Here is a 20,447-nt window from a genome sequence, read left to right on the forward strand (position 1 = left end):
AATAATAATAAAAAAAATGTTGCATACGTTATTTGTATAATTGTATGATTCATAACCCTTTTCAGCATTGCTTTCCTAAAAGACAAGTTAGTGTTCTCCTTATATTCTTGTTGGCAACAATCCTGTCTTTCCTTTACGGTGGATGTGAAGTGTCATCGTCCACCGAGACTTCTTTTTGCCTCTGGGAGATTTTGTTTTTCTCCTGTATGCACTGCTCATCTGTAAATTGCATTTCAGGCTTAATTTGCAATTTGCACTCCCAAGCCAGCGCTTCGCTTGTTAAAGGCACGTTGACAAAGTTTCTGATGATCAGTTAATTGATGGGAACTCTGTTTGGACATATACAATCAATATGCCATTGGATAAAAACCAACTAATTTTGAGTCCATTACAAATTGAATGATGTGTATTTTTATATCTTCTGGGGTAGGGAAAGAGGTGACGTTAGTAGTGTCTTGTACGTCAGCCTTGACTAAGGGTTGTATGGCTGTCCAGGTTGTGCGTAATACCCTGCCTTGGTGTAGCCCCATCCACAGACACTGGGGGGGCTGAACCAGAGGAAGGGGTGTGCCGTTATAAGAGGGGAGAGAAAGGGAGCAGGCAAGCAGTTGAACAAACCAAGAAGCTGAAGATTGGACATAACCGCCACACCTCAAGACTGAAAGTGAGAGAGAGACTGAGAACAACCCGCTACCGCAGACGGCAGGTAAAACAAGGTGTCATGTGATACCTCTTTTGTATTTTTGTATTGATTCTAATTCCACAGTAAAAGAATGCAGATGATATCTGTTTCGTTGCATCATTTGGTTGTTGTTGTTTTTTTTGCCTGATGTGACAAGTATTTTATGATTTCTCACTTATTTTACTTATCTATTAATATTTGTTTAAGCAAAAATGACTGCAGTTGTTATCACAGTCATGTTTTTCTTATGGCAGTGCGATTAGGCTAATATTAATGTGACAAGGTCCCTGGATGATGTTTTAATGATTAGTGCTGCTCTTTAATAATCTTTTTTTCCATTACTCATAGATTTTCCGCATTAATCATCTTCACAGCTACCAGTTAACTACATTATGTTGTTTTCTTTTTTGTTGCTTGTAAAGTTTTGTTAAGTTTTTTAGTTTGCGAACATCAGTCTTTCTTTATTATCATTATTATTATTTATTAAAAAATTTGGTTAATAAGCTACTTTTTCAAACTATGTATTTCTGTGTAAGAATAGAACAGAACATTTCTGGATTATGTTTGTTTTTCAGCTGTAGTCTAACAGACTCTCTCAAAATTATAAATCAATTTACAATTGCTTAAAATTGCATATAGCACTCTAGACAGCAGTAATAAATGTATTTCATTCAAAGCTTCGATCACAGAGACCTGAGTGCACTATTTGAAGTCAGCGACTCTCCATTTACTACTAATATTTTTTGCAGCTGTAATTAAACTAAACTTAACACAATGTGTCCACTGAGAGTCCCTTTAATCAACTAGCAGAGCATTTTGTGCATAATGTTAATTTCAATATTTCATGTAATTACAGCCTGCGCAGGATAGCAACAAGTGCGCTATGCATTTATGTTAATGTTTCCTGCTTCTGGGATGACAATTCATTTACATTAAATAAAATTAAATAACATACAATGGTCAATAATAATACAAAGACTGTATATCACATACTGTATATCTATATGTTGCATGGTGTAATCATTCACCCATAATCTAATTATTTTTGGGAAAGCAAGGAACAAATATTAACTGCTGTCGGCATGTTGATTTTATATGTTAATTACATGTTTTAGATTTTAAATGTTAATTAACTTTAATGTTAATTATGGTTTATTAAGTATATTTTGTTTTATAAACAATATACCATATATAACAATACAAAACAGAATGATCAAATTATATCATCATATCATATCAAGATCAAATCATATTTAAATTATGTAAATTAAGCTAGATATTTAAATTTTCCCCCAAGTTAAGGAGAATAATTACACGAATATATATATATATTTGTTGATTTTTTTAAACTATTGATTTCCATAATTTTCATATTCTGTGTGAAGCACTCTCTTTTTAAGCACACCAAATGTTTTCATGCATTTATATGGAAGTTTGCACACATATGTGACCCTGGACCACAATTTTTTTTAATTGAGTTTATACATCATCTGAATAAATAAGCTTTCCATTGATGTATGGTTTGTTAGGATAGGACAATATTTGGCTGAGATAAATTTGAAAATCTGGAATTTAAAGTTGACGTTCTTAGCAATGCATATTACTAATCAAAAATTGGGTTTTAATATATTTATGGTAGGAAATTCACTAAATATCCTCATGGAACATGATCTTTACTTAATATCCTAATGATTTTTGGCATAAACGTAAAATCGATCATTTTGACTATTGGCTATTGCTACAAATATACTTGTGCTATACTTAAGACTGGTTTTGTGCTTTAGGGTCACATATTTTAAATCAATTTATGAAAAGTTTAAATAGTACATTTATTTTGCTTGCATCTTTGGACTAAGGCAAACTCAAGGCGTACACACTGCATTTACATATTATGCACTCCAAATTCAAGCTGCTTGTCTAATTTAGTGTAATTATTTTAAAACTTTGCACTGCATTAGGGAGACTAGTTTTCCTCAGATTAATTACTTGAGCCATGTTAAATTGATTTTTACCCTAAAATCCATTAGAGCAGAAGTGTTGCATGCATAATTACGTACATCTATCAATTAGAGTTGTATTCTCTTACACGGGCGAGAGAAAATCTATTCAATCAAGTAATGCTCTTAATGGATTTCCAGAAGCTGTCAACATTTAAGCAACATATTCAATATTAATTGCAATGAAAAAAACAATTGTAAAGAATCAAGGAATCACTCTGATGGAACCAGTATAAGGTCAAAGCTGCCATGTCTAGTGTTCATTTTTCATATTGTACATAATTATGCATAATTGTGACACTTAATTGATTGTGGTTTATTCCATGATCTCAGCTGTTGGATTTTATATATACAGTGTCATAGTATCTCTATCATACAATAGCTGTCCTGAATACTGCTTAGTTCCTGCATTCTTATACAAATTTCATACTACACCTCTACAGCTCATTGTGAGCAATATTATTCAAAAACAGCTTTTTCTAAAGCTTGACTTGGAAATTGCAAACCCTGTGACGAAATTGTGACTTTCCATGAGTCAAATGGTCTAATATATGCATCTGGGTATTTACTTTCACCACTGCTTTTGATTGAAATGGTGGTGACAGTGGCTTTTATTGAATTTTCTCCTCACAAGTGAAATATCATGCCGATAGTCCTTCAGAAATAAATAAAGAAAGAAACTTTTCACTCCCTCCCCCTGTCTTTTTATGGTAAATTCCCTGCTCATTGTCATGGCCACGGGGAGGATAATGCAATGATTGCTGCTGTTCTGCCAGTGAAGAGGCAGTGTGTGTGGAGGGGAACTATGATCATCTGCAACGGGACTGCAGACTCTGAGCCCTCTGGCAATCATTGTGCTCTCAATTAAAGTAACCATGCGAATCCCCCATTCCTCAACGGAAATGGTTATGACAATGAGAAGAGCCTAGATTATTTTGATTCAATGCTATTACGAAGGACAAAAAAATTGCTAGATATAGCAAACAGGTGAGCTATCATTTACTGCGTAATAAATCCAAGATGAAATGCTTTCGCATTCAGCGGATGATATTAATGTGGATGAGAATTGAGAAAGAGGTCATGGTCCTCCTTCCATCTGCTGTGGAGCAAACAAAAGTAATTGTTATTTGCTCATTTTTGACATGTCATGACACAGTTGACCAACAAAAATGGTAATACGAAAAGCAGAATGAAAAGCAGCAGAGGTGATTTTCCAGAATCTGGTGGTGTCTCAGTTCAAGCATTTGTGTTTCAGCCACGGTGCGGGAACAGAATGAGAATAGGGTTTGGTGTTTGCCGTGGAGAAGATACGATCAGGTGGCTGTAGGAGAGGGCGAGCAGACCGGTCAAATCAGATTAGTCGCATTCCCTTAGATTAGTCAAAGGCTGCGGACAGAGCATCTCCTCTATGAGCATTACACTAGGACTCACAGGCGTTCACTGAAAAAAAATTCACACCCAAAATATTTTGTCAATACTGTCTTTAACTATCATACTGTGTACAAACCACCTAATTATACATCTGTAATTTATTCCTCATATTATTTGTCTATTTATATTTTATTGTATTTGTTTCTATACTCGATGGCTTAACCTCTAGTTGACTCAACTAGAAAATCACAGATTTGATTTAAAGTCCCCATGAAATCAAAATTGAAGTTTTTTTTGTTTTTAGTATGAATATGTTAGTCTTAAGGTTATCTATAAGCTGTTGTGATAGAAGATATAAGCATTCAAAACTTATAGTCTCTAACTTCCACCAATATGGATTAATGATTTTGATGACATCACCCTGCACTTCAGCTTCTCATCAAACTTTCTGTCCAATCAAATGCTCTCTAGAATGCAAAGCATCCCGCCCCCTACACTATAAATAGAAGCTGCGGTTGAAATCGATCACTTGTTCATAGAATTTGTATTTTCTGTATGGTGAACGGTGTGTAGTGCATTATTCAGGAGATAAGGAACAATTCAGACAGTGTAAATATCCTTTCCATGGGGCGAAAAAAAAGTCTGGTTTCGCGCTGTGTCACGTGAGCCACCGCAGTGCGAATACAGTCAGTCCAGAGACACAATAGCACAGAGTGAATCATATGTGCGAATTGGCACAGACCACAAAATGTATTGGACCTATTTGAATTAATAAACATTAGAAGATATCTTGTTTCAACCACGGAAAGACGTCAATAAACACAATTTCTCAAGTTCAAGTCCACCAACATAAATCTACTCTCCTGTCTGGTTTGTTTATCAGACAAAATGGCAGATTCTGCTTTATGATTGGTTAGCCTGTCAATCAAACTCTGTGTGTAGAGTAAATTAAAGCATCACATAAATAATTACATTAAAAAAATTTTAGTTTATAGTGTAAATAAGAGTAACTTGATATTTAAGAAAAAATGTATAGCTTATTTTGAGAACTAACGTTACAGGTAAAGAAAATTTTGTCATTATTTACTTAACTCAACAATGTGCAGTAAACGGTAAAACCGTTTGAACTAAAATCTAGTGTGCTCATAATTAATATAATACATTAAAATAACATGGTAAAACACATCAATTTGCACTATCAAGCAGCAAAACTAGCTGTTTTGTACAGCTAAAAATTAGGACGGAGATGAGACCAGAAGCCAGACCCATAAAATGTACAAATGGCCGCACCCACTCCTACAGGAAGAAAAAGGTGGATATTCACAGTCATCATTCACACAGTCACATTCAAGTCAGTCATAGGGTTTTGATAAGATGTGCATTATATATTGTTTATATTTTTAAGGGCATACAATGAGGGAAAAAATTATTTGATCCCCTGCTGATTTTGTATGTTTGCCCACCGACAAAGAAATTATTAGTCTATAATTTTAATGGTAGGTTTATTTGAACAGTGAAAGACAGAATAACAACAAAAATAAGTATTTTATCCCCTATCAATCAGCAAGATTTCTGTCTCCCAGGTGTCTTTTATACAGGTAACGAGCTGAGATTAGGAGCACTCTCTTAAAGGCTCCTAATCTCAATTTGTTACCTGTATAAAAGACACCTCTCCACAGAAGCAATCAATCAATCAGATTCCAAACTCTCCACCATGGCCAAGACCAAAGAGCTGTCCAAGGATGTCAGGGACAAGATTGTAGACCTACACAAGGCTAGAATGGGCTACAAAAGCATTGCCAAGCAGCTTGGTGAGAAGTTGACAACAGTTGGTGCGATTATGGAAGAAACAAAATAACTGTCAATCTCCCTCGGTCTGGGGCTCCATGCAAGATCTTACCTCGTGGAGTTTCAGTGATCATGAGAACAGTAAGGAATCACCCAAGAATTACACGAGAGGATCTTGTCAATGATCTCAAGGCAGCTGGGACCATAGTCACCAAGGAAAGAATTGGTAACACACTATGCAATGAAGGACTGAAATCCTGCAGCGCCCACAATGTCCCCCTGCTCAGGAAAGCACATGTACAGGCCCATCTGAAGTTTGCCGGTGAACATCTGATTGATTCAGAGGAGAAATTTTCTGCTAAGGGGACAGGACAACTGCACTGCATCAAAGGGACGATGGGCGGGGTCATGTTCCATCAGGGACAGGGCATTAAAGCCAGCCAGGGCATTCAAAATGGGTTGTGGATGGGTATTCCAGCATGACAATGACCCAAAACACACGGCCAAGGCAACAAAGAAGTGTCTTCAGCACATTAAGGTCCTGGAGTGACCTAGCCAGTCTCCAGACCCATAGAAAGTCTGTGGAGGGAGCTGAAGGTTCGAGTTGCCAAACGTCAGCCTCTAAACCTTAATGACTTGGAGAGGATCTGCAAAGAGGAGTGGGACAAAATCCCTTCTGAGATGTGCAAACCTGGTTGACAAGTACAAGAAATGTCTGACCTATGTGATTGCCAACAAGGGTTTTGCCACAAAGTATTAAGTCTGTTTGCGAAGGGGTCAAATACTTATTTCACTCATTAAAATGCAAATCAATTTATAACTTTTTTTAAATGAGTTTTTCTGAATTTTTTGTTATTCTGTCTCTCACTGTTCAAATAAACCTACCATTAAAATTACAGACTGATCATTTCTTTGTCAGTGGGTAAACGTACAAAATCAGCAGGGGATCAAATAATTTTTCCCTCACTGTATATCCTTATTCCTTCTATGAAATTGGGGTCAACAAGTACTTTATAGGTCAAACAGGACACATCTGTCTCTCTCTGGCTAAATAATACAGGCACAGTATTCATATTCCAGATGAATTGCTGAAGTTGATGCTTTTGCACTTTCCCTCCAGCTGTTTTCATGTTTTCCATTATCTCCGACAAATAAGAAATTGTAGCAGGGGATGATCGTAAAAAAGTTGAATCAAATTGCTCTTCAAATTGAACTGTATTAATGATGCAAGGGATTTAATTGGTTGGAAAACTTTTTTGGTGTCGAGTGTCTTGGTAGTCCTTCCCTCAGAGTGCTCTGGATACCCGTGTCCACATGAGGGGCTACAATTATATATACTCTCTGCTCACTGAGCAGAGACATCTCGGGATGCTTTTATTGTCAACTTTTCATCACTGCTCTGGAGTTCACCGAAAGATTTGAGTTGGCTTTCATCAAAGAAAGCTTTTAGAGTTGTGTGCGTTTCTCTCCTAATGCGGTCGTGACTAATGTGTGCTGGCGCAGTGCGTGAGTCAGAGTTTGATGGGAACTGCATTCCCGCTCTTTCTCTCCCGCACTCATTTCCTTCTCATTATGCCACACACGCTAATTCAGACATTAATTAGGGCCTATGATGAGTTTCCTTAATGAAGTTCAGTATGTGTGGGCAAAAAAAAAAATAAACAGATGGTGGCTTGCAAATTTTGACATGTTTGAGTGGTGACAGTAGTGGTGATGATCCACATCATTATGTTACACTTTCATGTGTGAATTTTTTAAATATGTTTGATTCACTGTTCTGTCGTTATTGTGATTGTCATAAGGTAATCTTATCTCTAGAGAGACATGTGTTTGGCTTTAGGGAAAACTGGACCCATTTCTGGGTTTATCTTTAAAATGTCTGATTATCAGTCCTAATATCAGGGATTTGCAGGAATTCGTTTAACTGACTGACAAGGGTGGAAAAGCTGTTTCCAGAGCTGATTAGCTACAGGTCAACATTTATAGATCCAGGAACACTCTTTAAAAAGGTTCCTGAATGGGTTTTTTGCAGAAAAAGAACCATTTTTGGCTCCCCAAGGAATTTAATACTTGCTGAATAAAAGTATTAATTTCCTTTTTTGGGGGGAAACAATTGAATGATTATCCAGATGTTATAAAAACTTTATTGTGGTTAAGAAAGTTATTTTCACAAAGTAACAGAGCAATTTTGAAGAGGTTCCAAGATATTCTGAAAAAAAAAAAAAACTCCTAAAACTCTAATGGATTATGCTAAGTAATTTAGCTACATCAGAGATTCTAATTTGATTCAAATTTGCCCCTTGGCTTCATCATGCCTAGTTCTTACACTCATTTTAACAGCTCCAGTTACAGGGTTTCCGGCCAGGGGAAAATACTTTAGGAAGATGATTTTACATTTTCTTAACATTTCTTACTATATGAAGTTCATGTTACACTCTTAAAAACAAAGGCTTCAAAGGGGTGTTTTTACAGTGATGCCTAACCACTATAAAGTTTTTAGAACATCTGAAGAATCATTCAGTTGTTTTCCCCCATAGATATACAGAAAAAAGTTTATGTTACACTCTTAAAAAATAAGGCGTCAAACTGGTGTTTTTACAATGATGCCATAGAAGAACCATTTTTGGTTCCCCAAAGAACCTTACAGTAAACAGTTCCATTTTGAAGAACATTTTAAAAATCCAAAGAACCTTTTTACACTATAAAGAACCCTTTTCTGCATTTTAAAGGTTCCATGGAAGTTCAAAGTTCTTCATGGAACCATCGGTGCCAATAAAAAAACTTTATTTTTAAGAGTGTACAAACTGAAAATCAAAGTATGATTACCAATGAAACATCTCTTCTCTTTCCTTCATCAGATATCCCATTGGCTACTCTGACTAAGTTCCCGCTTGATTTGTTTGTTCCGGTGTGTATTCCGTGAAGAAGTCATGAAGACCCCATTTTGGACCCTGCTGTTCTTATGCTTGTGTGCCTCAGGTCACAGCGACTGTCAAGGGGACTGTTTAACCTGTGGACTCATCCTACCTGAACATCAAGCGTTTAATACATTGGTAAGGACCAAGTCTAACTAGAGGGTTTGCATTTACGTCACAATTATGGAACTATTATGGCAGCAAACTTCCTTGACTGTTACGCCGGAATGGGAGTGTAGTTCCTAATCTTATTGGCCTAGAAAATCGCAGCTTTACATTTTCCGCCGGTCTTAGTACACGATATAACTACAGAAGAGTCAAGTTTTAAATAGGACAAATATTGAAACTCGTCATTTTTGAACACGATGCTATTTTGGTCTCATAGGATTCAATGATCTATGCTAAGCTATGCTAAAAGCGATATCACCAGAACAGGAAAACGGCTGAATGGATTTCAAAACGGTAAAACTCAACTTATTAACTCGGGGGGAGTTGGACAATGAGCCTATTTCCAAAAAAAGCGGAGTGTTCCTTTAAGATACAAACCTAAGATTTCACCTACCTGACCGGAAATAATAAAAATGTTGTCAAGATTCTTACCCTGCAAATCTTGGTTGTTGGCCAACCACAAACGCCTTTTGTTCCTCAGTTTTTTTGCACTCTTCTCCTTGATTTGTTCTAACTTTTGGCAGTCTATAGTACTCCAAATGTTTTTCCTGGTCTGACCGATTACTACAGCCAAAAACATGACAATAATTTATCATTTTCAGCAGCAATAATCAGCTAAATATGCAAGTTTTGTTCGGTTCAGTGACATTGTTTAGATTCAGTGCCGCCAATATGGCCGATTGATGACACGTCATGAAAACACTCTATATAAAAGTACAAACTCCCTATTAATGTTCATGGTCTGTTATCTTACAGCAGGAGTGGATGAGAAAACTGTGATTTAAATTAACTTTGTTGAAAGTTGGTCGCTGTCACGATAGTGCCTGTAATCAAGTTGCTAATGACTGTTCAGACCAAACAGCTGTGACTGGGGTGATTGGGGTAATGTCTTCGCATAATTGGCTGCTGTGGTGTCGTCAGCTGCTGATGTTGTGTGTAGGAGTGATTGACACTTGGTGGTGGCGCTTGTGCCATGACCAGATGGGTCCCTGTGGGCATGCTTTTGCACAGTGACACCACAATGGTGTCAGACTTAAAATTTTCATCCACTGATTCATACACAGCCTTATGAAAATAGTGTATTCACACTCACATTTAAGAAGGAGGTTTTTACAGAAGAACCATTTGTGACCCTGGGCCACAAAACCAGTCGTAAGTAACAACAGGTATATTTGTAGGAATAGCCAACAATACACTGTATGGGTCAAATATTTTTATTTATTTTTTATGCCAAAAATCATTAGGATATTAAGTAAAGATCATGTTTTATGAAGATATTTTGTCAGTTTCTTACCGTAAATATATCTTAAAACTAACTTTGATTAGTAATATGCATTGCTAAGAACTTCATTTAGACTATTTTAAAGACAATTTTCTCAATGTTTTGACTTTTTTGCACCCTCAGATTCCAAATGTTCAATTTTATTCTTGGCCAAATATTGTCCTGTCCTAACAAACCATACATCAATGGAAAGCTTATTTATTCAGTTTTGTTGTATCAGACTTAATTGTATAAATCTCAGTTTTAAAAAATTGACCCTTATGATAGTTTTATGGTCCAGGAGCACATTTTTGGTTTTCCAAAAAAACAGTTTAGTGTAAATTCTTAAAATTCTTATAAAATCTTAAGAATGTTTTTCCACTATACAGTACTTTTTGTGTAATGGAAATGTTCAATGGATTTTCATGGACCCATCAATGCCAATAAAGAACCTTTACACATTTTTAAGAGTATGCATGTGTTGAAACACATGTAAATCTGTATTTCATAACTATCCACATATATACTCTGCCTATTATCTTCTATCTGAATGTTTTTCATTTGCCATTGGCCTATTACTTTTCATGCATTCAACTTCTAGTTTCACTCTGTTATAATTTATGATTTTCTCCCTATAAATGAAAGATAATAAAAAAACGGCTCACCCGTCCTTAAAAAGGGCATCACATGAACATTTTGTGGAAAGAACATGCATTTATCTACAGCTGAGCACTGCTTATCACATACAAAATCCCATTCTACTCTCTCAATTATCATATCATTTCTTGCACCAATGCCACATATCATTTCACATCTCATTGCACTGGTATGACCGTTTGCATGCAGTATTGTGCCAATAAGAATTTTTTATACTTATAGCATTTCATTAGAAAGGGCAAATTCATTTTATTAATAGAAACATGCTAAATCTCCTGCGAAGGAAAAATGTATTTTCATTTTGAATAGGAGATTTTCTTCTATCCATTTTTATAAAGAAACAAACAAGATACAAGACAGGAATAAAGACATTTAGCCTATATAATTTGAGACCCTGGACCACAAAACCAATTGTATTTGTCTTTTATGCCAAAAAACATTAGGATATTAAGTAAAGAGCATGTTCCATGAAGATAGTTTGTAAACTTCCTTCCATTAATATATCAAAGCTTTATTTTTGTTAAGTAATATGCATTGCTATGCATTTAATTTGGACAACTTTAAAGGTGATTTTCTTAATATTTTGATTTTTGCACCCTCAGATACCATATTTAAACAGTTGTACCTCCTCCAAATATTGTCCTATCCAAACAAACCATACATCAATGGAAAGCTTATTTATTCCGCTTTCAGAACTTTAAATCTCAATTGAAACAAAATACCCTTATGACTGGTTTTGTGGTCCAGGGTCACATTTTACACAAGATTTTTTTTTTTATATATAAATGCCGTTCTGTCATTTGAACTTTATCAAAGTAAAATAGGTTTCCACAAAAATATTAAGCACCACAACTGTTTTCAGCATTGATAATAAGAAGGAATGTTTCTTGGGCACCCAATCAGCATATTAGAATGATTTCCGAAGGATCGTGTGACACCACAGGAATAAATTACATTTTAAAATATATTAAAATAGAAAACAGTTGTTTTATTTGTTAGTATTACTGTATGATTTCAGCATATTCGATCTAATTTGATATCTGTGACCCTGGAACTTCATTTGGACAACTTTAAAGGCGATTTTCTCAATATTGAGATTTTTTGCACCCTCAGATTCCAGATTTTCAAATAGCTGTATCTCGGCCAAAGACAAACCATACATCAATGGAAAGCTTATTTTTTCATAATTCTGTATAAATCTTAGGGTATGTTTCAATAAATTGACCCTTACGACTGGTTTTGTGGTCCAGGGTCACATTTGTATTTAATTAAATCTTGTATTATAAAAATATTTTGTCGTGTTTTGCAGGTTTGCATCCTGGAATGTGAATCACAGGCATCTCCTGCACTGACCTGGGATTTGTGTTACCAAGCAGCGAGTCTGAACCAGCTTCCACTACCATTACAGGAGGAGCAAACTTCAAAGCGCTCTGATGATGAAGCGGAGCCTCTGGCCACAGTGAGCATAGAAAATGACAATGGCGTTGAGTATACTGAAGCTTTGGAGCGGTTTCGACACGCCGCGCAAGCGCTCCGCAGCCAGCAGCCTTCAGAGGAGGAGGAGCAACTCGAAATTTCATATGACCCAGACCTTGACCCGAGGACAGAGGAGGACCAGGATGCTGTAGGAGAAGAGAAGAGCGGTGAGGCAGCCGTAAGCATATCCAAGCGATTTGGAGGCTTTATGAAAGGTCGTCACGGTTTCCGAAAGTTGGTGAGCTCGGGAAGGCCTTTGCAGAAACGCTACGGTGGCTTCATAGGGATAAGGAAATCTGCCCGCAAGTGGAACAACCAGAAGCGCGTGAGTCAGCTACTGCGGCAGTACCTGAGCTTGACGGGTCGCTCGGGGCGTTCAGGTCACATCAGCAACCTCTCCACCAGAATCCGAAGACAGAATGAAGTTTAGTCGGCCTTACAGTACAGGCCTTGGTCTTTTCACTTACCTCAACTCAACTGCTCATCAGCCATCAGTAACTGTAAACATCAATCATGCACTACAGCCCAGAACTAGATAAATATGTGTTTAATCAAAGAAGAGGAATATTTTGTATAGCGTTGGTTTTTATCATTGACATTTCCATGGTGCCGTTCCTGACATCCAAATCACCTCGATCAAGTCGTTAGGACAAATGTTGCTGATGAGAACTGATTGTGCATTCCAGAATCAAAACTCCTAGAATTAACCTTGAAGCATTGTGAAAAAATAAAAGGCAAAGCAGTGAAACTTATTTGAGCACGTGAATCAGTTACAAATGAGAGCAGTGGGTTGAAGTGGAGTATGGGGCTTTCTTATTTGGGGATTGCTGAGAGAAAAGCACTTTATATTTTAACCTTGCACACTGTATTGTGCTAAGATTGGTTGTTTTGCACACATCCTTGATGTATAGAAGTGTCTTGAAAATACTCGAGCACTCGAACAACTTTTCAAAATCAATAGGCGATTATAGTACAATACTGACAGAACGATATTATTTACGGGCTGTTTGACGGTTTTTGGGCCAATGCTGCCCCCTAGAGCTTACACTTCGTATTTTTGTGGAATACCACACATACAATTACCACAAAAAAATATAAATTAATAAACGACAGCTTTAGGCTTTGTAAACAAAACCACGGCCTGTCCATGTTAGCCAATCAGAAAACGTTGAGCAGCTCTCTGCCAATGGTTGAGTCTGAGAGCGGGATTACCAGCTTGTCCTAACAATAAAAGATGGGGAGTGTTCACTATATGTGACCCTGGACCACAAAAAGTCATAAGGGTCAATTTTTTTGAGGTTTGCAATTGAGATGTATACATCATCTAAATATAAGCTTTCCACTGATGTATGGTTTGTTAGGATAGGACAATATTTGGCCGAGATACAACTATTTTAAAATCTGGAATCTGAAAGTGCAAAAAAATCAAAACACTGAGAAAATCACCTTTAAAGTTGTCCAAAGTAAGTTTTTAGCACTGCATATTACTAATCAAAAATTAAGTTTTAATATATTTACATGATCTTAATATCCTAATGATTTTTGGCATAAAAGAAAAATCAATCATTTTGACCCATACAATGTATTTTTGGCTTTTGCTACAAATATACTCGTGCTACTTAAAACTGGTTTTGTAGCCCAGGGTCACATATATGTTTAAAAAACAATTCATAGTCATTATTTTTGCAAATCACTTTGGTGCTGCAGAAATGCGCCTTTAATTGTTTGGTTCCACATGATGATTATGAAGCATGTGTTCCAGCTTTCTGCATTTGTTTGTGCATGAACATATACAACTGAGGTCATCCTAGTGCTTGGCAGACTCCCTCACATTAATACTCAAAATGAGGTTTGAAAGCTGACACACCACATGTAAAGAAAGAACTAGCAGATAGTCTTTCAGTGTACTTTACAGTATTCTGCATATAAATGTATGGTTTTGTGTATGTAGACATCTCAGCTTTGTGGGTTTTTTTAATTTCAAACACATTCTGGAAGCATTTTTGGAAAGAGTTTTTTCTTTTAATCCATTCCACTTGTACATGAAATGCACACAAAAGGCCAATAAAATAGTTTTACGATTGTTCTTGTTATTTGTCATGCACAAATGACAAGCTTTTGAAATTTGCATATTTGATCTTGTGTCTTTTTAATTATACATATCTTTTTTTATATATATGATGTTACGCTTTCAAATCCTTTTAGATGTTCCCAAGGGGATGTTCCAGTATTGTACAAGACCTTAACAATTTTTTGGAAGGATGACGAGAAACGTACAAAAGGAAACAAGCCCGATCTATTCTCCGGGCTAATATTCAGTCAAGCTCCCTTTAACTCTTTGCAATAGCACTTTGGTATTCAATCAAAAGGTTATAGCTGCACTTTTATCGCCGTCAGACAACATACTTTGGCCGCCGATGTGGCCAACACCATTCACATCTTTCACTCAACACCACTGTAGCTTTATATCTGGCAGTTTAGATTGATTAGGAAGCGCTATGGCATACGACCTTAGTCAAACCTCGCGAAACTCAAAAGTTGTGACTAAATTTAGAGTAAATACGTAGAAAAGAAGACAATACGTGACATTACACTGTTACACCTTTCAGGCTAACAAAACGGCAATAGAAAAACATTATGAAAATGCTCAAAGCAATACATTGTCCACAGTATACAAAAATCAACAATCACTTAAATATCTCAGGTATGGATGAAGTGCAGGACTGGGGTAGAAAAACACCTTGATCAGATACAGGATTACACTTTAGTCTGGTGAGAGGGCAGAATTCAACTCTGAGGGATCGGGATCCTACTACTCCACAGTCTTGACAGCTACTACCAGCGTTCACTTCGTGGGGAAACATAACAAAAACACTTAAACTCTGGTAGGAAAACAAAAAAGGTAGAAAAGTGAAAAGAGGGGTCCTCTACAGTGCAGGAAATAGCTGGAGGAAAGAAAGAAAATGGAGATTCTTCCTTGTCTCCTAAAGTCTTTTCAGTTTAGTCTGGGAACCGCTGACAGGCTTTCTTCCAGCGACAGGCGGTGCACCATTGGTCCCTACGCTCAACGCCATAAACTTTTCGGCACTTTTTGGCCTCACCCCGGCCCTTCCTAAGGACACAAAAAGAATAAAGTTATCTTATTTCTGCATGATATACTACAAACTACAGCATTTAACTAAGCATGGACTAATACCTGAATGAACAGTGCCCTCTGGAGGGAGATGCACTTATGGTCTGTGATCTTGTGGGGGCGCTGTTCCTCTGTAGCCACTGCTCTCCAACACTCACTGACCGGCTGCGAGATGCTGGAATCTACAGTTCAACATAGTAATAAAAGGACAGATGGCAGAATGTGTTTTAAAGGGGACCTATTATGCAAAAAATGAACACAGTTGTGTGGCCGCAGTGTGTGAAAACAACCAGCCTATAATTGTAAAAATTCACCCACCCATTTTTTAGAATCCTAATAAATCATACAGTCTCTCTGAACACACAATTCCAGATTTCATATGCAACTATTACAGAAGGTTCAAATGCTCACTGATGCTCCAGAAGGAAAAACTATTCATTAGGGGCTTTTTGAATTTGAAGATCAGGGTAAACTGAACTTATTTTGTCTTCTGGGAATGTTACTTTCTTCTGTAGCCTCTGAAGGGCAGTACTAAATAAAGAAATATTATATTTAGGCAACATAAGTCTCCATTCTGTTCAAAAGTTTTAACCCCCTGGCTCATAATGCATTGTTTTTCCTTCTGGAGCATCAGTGAACGTTTGAACCTTCTGTAATAGTTGCATATGAGTCCCTCAGTTGTCTTCAGTGTCAAAAGATGGATCTCAAAATCATATAGTCATTGTTGGAAAGGGTTCAAATACACAAAAATGCTGGAAAACCGAAGAATTTGTGGGACCTGAAGGATTTTTCTGAAGAACAGCAGGCAGTTTTACTGTTCAGGACAAACAAGGGACTCATGAACAACTATCACTAAACAAACAAAAAAAAAAAACAGCTGTGGATCATTCAGGTAACAACACAGTATTAAGAATCAAGGGGATGTAAACTTTTGAACGGGGTCATTTTTATAAATTATAATAGCTTATTCAGATCAGTACTAAATAAACAATAACATGCATTTTGCATGATCTCTCTTTATTTTGGTAAAATAATAAACATTTTGCAGATTCTAAAAGGGGGATGTAAACTTCTGACCTCAACAGCAATCACAAGTAGCACTAATAAAGTTTGTGATAGCGTGCGATCACACCATGAGGCCAGCTATGTTGTTATTTTTATCGCTCTGTGCTCCGTCTGTGTAATTCATAAACGCACATTTATTATACACAGTAAAATCAGATGACTTGACTTTTAAATGTTTCCAGTCCAAACATATAAGGCTGAACACTGCAACTGAGTTTCTGACATTTTCAGAGTGTCCTGTTTTATTTTTGCCGGTATGCCAGAGCATGAGCTCTTGAAGCTCCGCCCTCTTCTGAAAAGGGGGCCAGGAGCACCAGCTCATTTGCATTTAAAGGGACAAACCCAAAAATTGCGTGTTTTGGCTCATACCCTAAAAGTGGCAATTTTAACAAGCTATATAAAAATGATCTGTTGGGTATTTTGAGCTAAAACTGATCTAAAGCAGAGACTTATTTTACATCTTGGTTTTAGAGAGTTAGACCAACCTGAGGTTTCTGCTGGACATCACAAGACGGGGTCCAGCTACAAAAGGTGGGAGAGCCTGGAGAGACGGTCACCTGAATGGGCGCGCAGGCCTGCAGAAAACAACACAGTGATGGGAAAAACAAAACACACTTTAACATCACAAAGTTTTTTACATGATTTTGTTTGTTTATAAAATGAATAATAAAGGGATAGTTCACCAATTCAAAAAATGTAATCTGTTCATCATAAAAAGCGATTTTCTCGCTCGAGGCATATTGATTTGTTTTTAGGATGCCTTTATTACTTTTTTAGATCTCTAAAGTTTTGGTTACCTGGGCTTTCAATGGAGGAACACATAAACCTCTCAGGTTTCATTAAAAATCTCATAATTTGTGTTTTAAAAATTAATGACTTATGGGTTTGACATGGCACGAGGGTGAGTAAACAATGACAGAATAGTGATTTTATTTTGGTGAACTACACCTTTAATTTCCAAACATCAGTTTTAGCCAATTATCTAATTATACAATAGCTGATCTGTACCTGATAGAGATGTTCACTGTGGATCTGCCACACGCTGCTTGGAGCTGACTGGCTGAGTGGACTTGACTGGACTGGAGCATCTTGGGGTCCTGGGGTGGATTGGCTTTGTGTGGAGCTGCAGGATGTCCAAGCCCCACTGGAGAAGGATGGAGCAGGAGATGGAGGTGCAGTTTCCTCATCTTCAGAGGACACCTCTGTGTAGTAGAAGTCTTCCTCCCTATGCGACTGCTCTGAGCCCCCACTGTTTAAGAGAAAACAAAATAAAGAGAAAAAAAAGTTTTTTCAACATAATAAACACTGACATTGCTTAAAGATGCTTCATAAAATTCCTGTGCCATCTCAATTGACCCTTCGCAAAGACCCCCCTTAGTTACTGTTGCTATGTCTGACAAACAATGCCGCTCTCACTACACATCATCTTCTCACGCAGTGAAAAATACATCACAAAGCAAAGAGGAAACTGACAACACGCCGACAGACAAGACGGAGCAGGTTACATCTGGTATGAAACAAGGTCTCTGCTTTCAAAATTGGTAATTTTTTAAGAAATAATAAATAGAACTTTGTGGTTCTTAATGTGTCGTGACGGATCACTGTACAGCCTCAGTTCAAACAACACATGAACCGATCCTCTTTTCATATTTACTTATAGTACAAATAAACATGAATGAACATCAGAACGTATTTTATTTCAACCATTCAGTACACACAGTTCTTCAAGTTTAAGACCACCAAGGTTAATCTATTCTCCTGTCTGATTTGTTTGTCGGACAAAATGGTGGATTCACCGTTCTGATTGGTCAGATTGCCTGTCAATCATGCTCTTTGCGAAGGGTCATTTGTTTTAAGAGTTTTGTGTATGAGGACACACTCACCCCAGGTGAAGAATGCGAATGTGCCGTTTCATTCCAACCCTGGATGTCAGCACTTTTCCGCAACCAGGCCACAGACACCTGTATGCTCCCCTGCTCAAGCTCTAAAATTGAGAAAGAAAACCAAAGAGTGACTCACTTGTATTTTTAAAACATCAGCTTAAAATGCTGTTTACTCCCCCTCAGGTTCAGTAGTCTGACAGACTTCTCATTCTCACCTTGCACCTCCTGGCCTCTGGCTCCTCACATGCGGCATGGTCCAGCTCCATGTGCAGTCCTTCGTCTGTCGGTTGGCTTAGGCTCCTGTCCATCTCAATGACTGATGGAGAAGGGGCCGGGCTGACATTGCCATGGTCCCAGCTCCAGTAACCACTGCTGCCACTGTCCGACAACTCACCTCCACAACACTCCATGTCCCCTACAGTCACAGACAAAAAAGGGAAAGTGTGAATAACACGGACAACCTTGCAATAATAAATTAATTGTTGGGGTGTGTGTATACTGTTGAATACAAAAGAGAGTAATTGTATAATTAAATGTTAACTTAATTAAATTATTTAAAAAATATATCAAAAGTGACAAAACTACAGAATTAGTAAATTAATTACTGGGTTGCATGTTTGACTGTATAAAACAATGTACTTAATAAATATTTACATAATTACATAAGCATACATTTAAAGTGAAATTAATAAGATAAGTTTTATTAATTGTATGATTGACGAAAAAATGGTGAATTAATTGTTGGATTGCATGTTAGGCTGTATAATAAAATATTATATATGACCCTGGACCACAAAACCAGTTGTAAGTAGCACAGGCATATTCGTAATAGCCAACAATACATTGTATGGGTTAAAATTATCAATTTTTCTGTTATCCCAAAAATCTATGAAAAATTACAAGAAAAAAAAAAACCTTCTTTCATAAATTTTCTACCGTAAATATATTCAAATGTAATTTTTGATTACTAATATACATTGCTAAGAACTTTATTTTGACAACATTAAAGGCGATTTTCTCAATGTTTCGATTTTTTTGCACCCCCAGATTCCAGATTTTCAAATAGTTGTATCTCTGCCAAATATTGTCCTATCCTAACAAACACATAACACACACATCAATGGAAAGCTTATTTATTCAGCTTTCAGATGATGTTTCAAAAAAATTGACCTTATGACTGATTTTGTGGTCCAGGGTCACATATTATTAAATATTTAAATAATTTACTAAGTATTATGAAAGTGAAACAAGACAAAAAAATGAAACAGCAAATTGCTAAACTAATAATTCGACTCTTTGTTATAATGTATACTACAAATGTAATATAAAAATCGAATAATTAATAACTAAATGTTAAATTAATAAAACTAATTAAAAATATATTTGAGTGACAAAACCTCAGAACTGGTAAATTAATTGTTGGGTTGCATGTTGGACTGTATTAAAAATGTAATATAATAATTAAATATTTATATAATTACATAAGTGTAAATTTAAAGTGAAATTAATTAAGACAAGTTTTTTTTCATTATTTGACTGACAAAAAATGGTAAATTAACTGTTGGATTGCATGTTGGACTGTAAAATAAAATGTTATATAATAATTAAATATTTATATAATAAGTTAAAATTATTAATACAAAAAAAAGGAAAGAGCGAATTGCTAAATGAATCGTTAGGCTGTGTGTTATAATGTATAATAAAAATCTAATATAAAAATTAAATAAGTATATAATTAAGAAGAGAAATAACATGAACAAACAATGAACAATACATTTATTACACTATTTAATAATCTTAAACTATTTAAAAATACAGTTGCTCGTTGTTTGTTCTTGTTAGTTCGCAGTGCATTAACTAATTTTAACAAACACAACTTGTGATTTTATTAATGCATTAGTAAATGCTCAAATTAACATGAACTAGAATTAATAAATGCTGTAGAAGCATTGTTCATACTTAGTTAATGTTAACTAATGTCGTTAACTAATGAATCTTACTGTAAAGTGCTACGAGAAATTAATAAAACTAAAAATGAGTGACAAAACCAT

General features: G+C 36.3%; 2 protein-coding genes across 2 annotated transcripts in view; one reads left to right on the forward strand and one right to left on the reverse strand.

The window, feature by feature from the left end:
* The first annotated feature begins 586 nt into the window (after nt 1-586).
* pnocb (prepronociceptin b) lies at nt 587-14,180 on the forward strand. Its single transcript, XM_073853187.1, has 3 exons — nt 587-706; nt 8,697-8,891; nt 12,149-14,180. The coding sequence occupies exons 2-3, from the start codon at nt 8,769-8,771 to the stop codon at nt 12,743-12,745; spliced, it is 720 nt and encodes a 239-aa protein (XP_073709288.1). The 5' UTR covers nt 587-706; nt 8,697-8,768; the 3' UTR covers nt 12,746-14,180.
* A 265-nt stretch (nt 14,181-14,445) lies between these two features.
* znf395b (zinc finger protein 395b) overlaps nt 14,446-20,447 on the reverse strand; it is a 9,216-nt gene continuing 3,214 nt past the window's right edge. Inside the window, exons 5-10 of the mRNA XM_073853186.1 lie at nt 18,612-18,811; nt 18,397-18,497; nt 17,522-17,762; nt 16,999-17,088; nt 15,512-15,630; nt 14,446-15,427 (exon numbers count right to left, since the gene is read on the reverse strand). Of these exons, the coding sequence (XP_073709287.1) occupies nt 15,316-15,427; nt 15,512-15,630; nt 16,999-17,088; nt 17,522-17,762; nt 18,397-18,497; nt 18,612-18,811 (863 nt within the window). The 3' untranslated portion in view covers nt 14,446-15,315. The remainder of the gene's footprint in view (nt 15,428-15,511; nt 15,631-16,998; nt 17,089-17,521; nt 17,763-18,396; nt 18,498-18,611; nt 18,812-20,447) is intronic.

This window comes from Garra rufa, chromosome 13 (genome assembly GCF_049309525.1).
Source record: "Garra rufa chromosome 13, GarRuf1.0, whole genome shotgun sequence".
Lineage (NCBI taxonomy): Eukaryota > Metazoa > Chordata > Actinopteri > Cypriniformes > Cyprinidae > Garra > Garra rufa.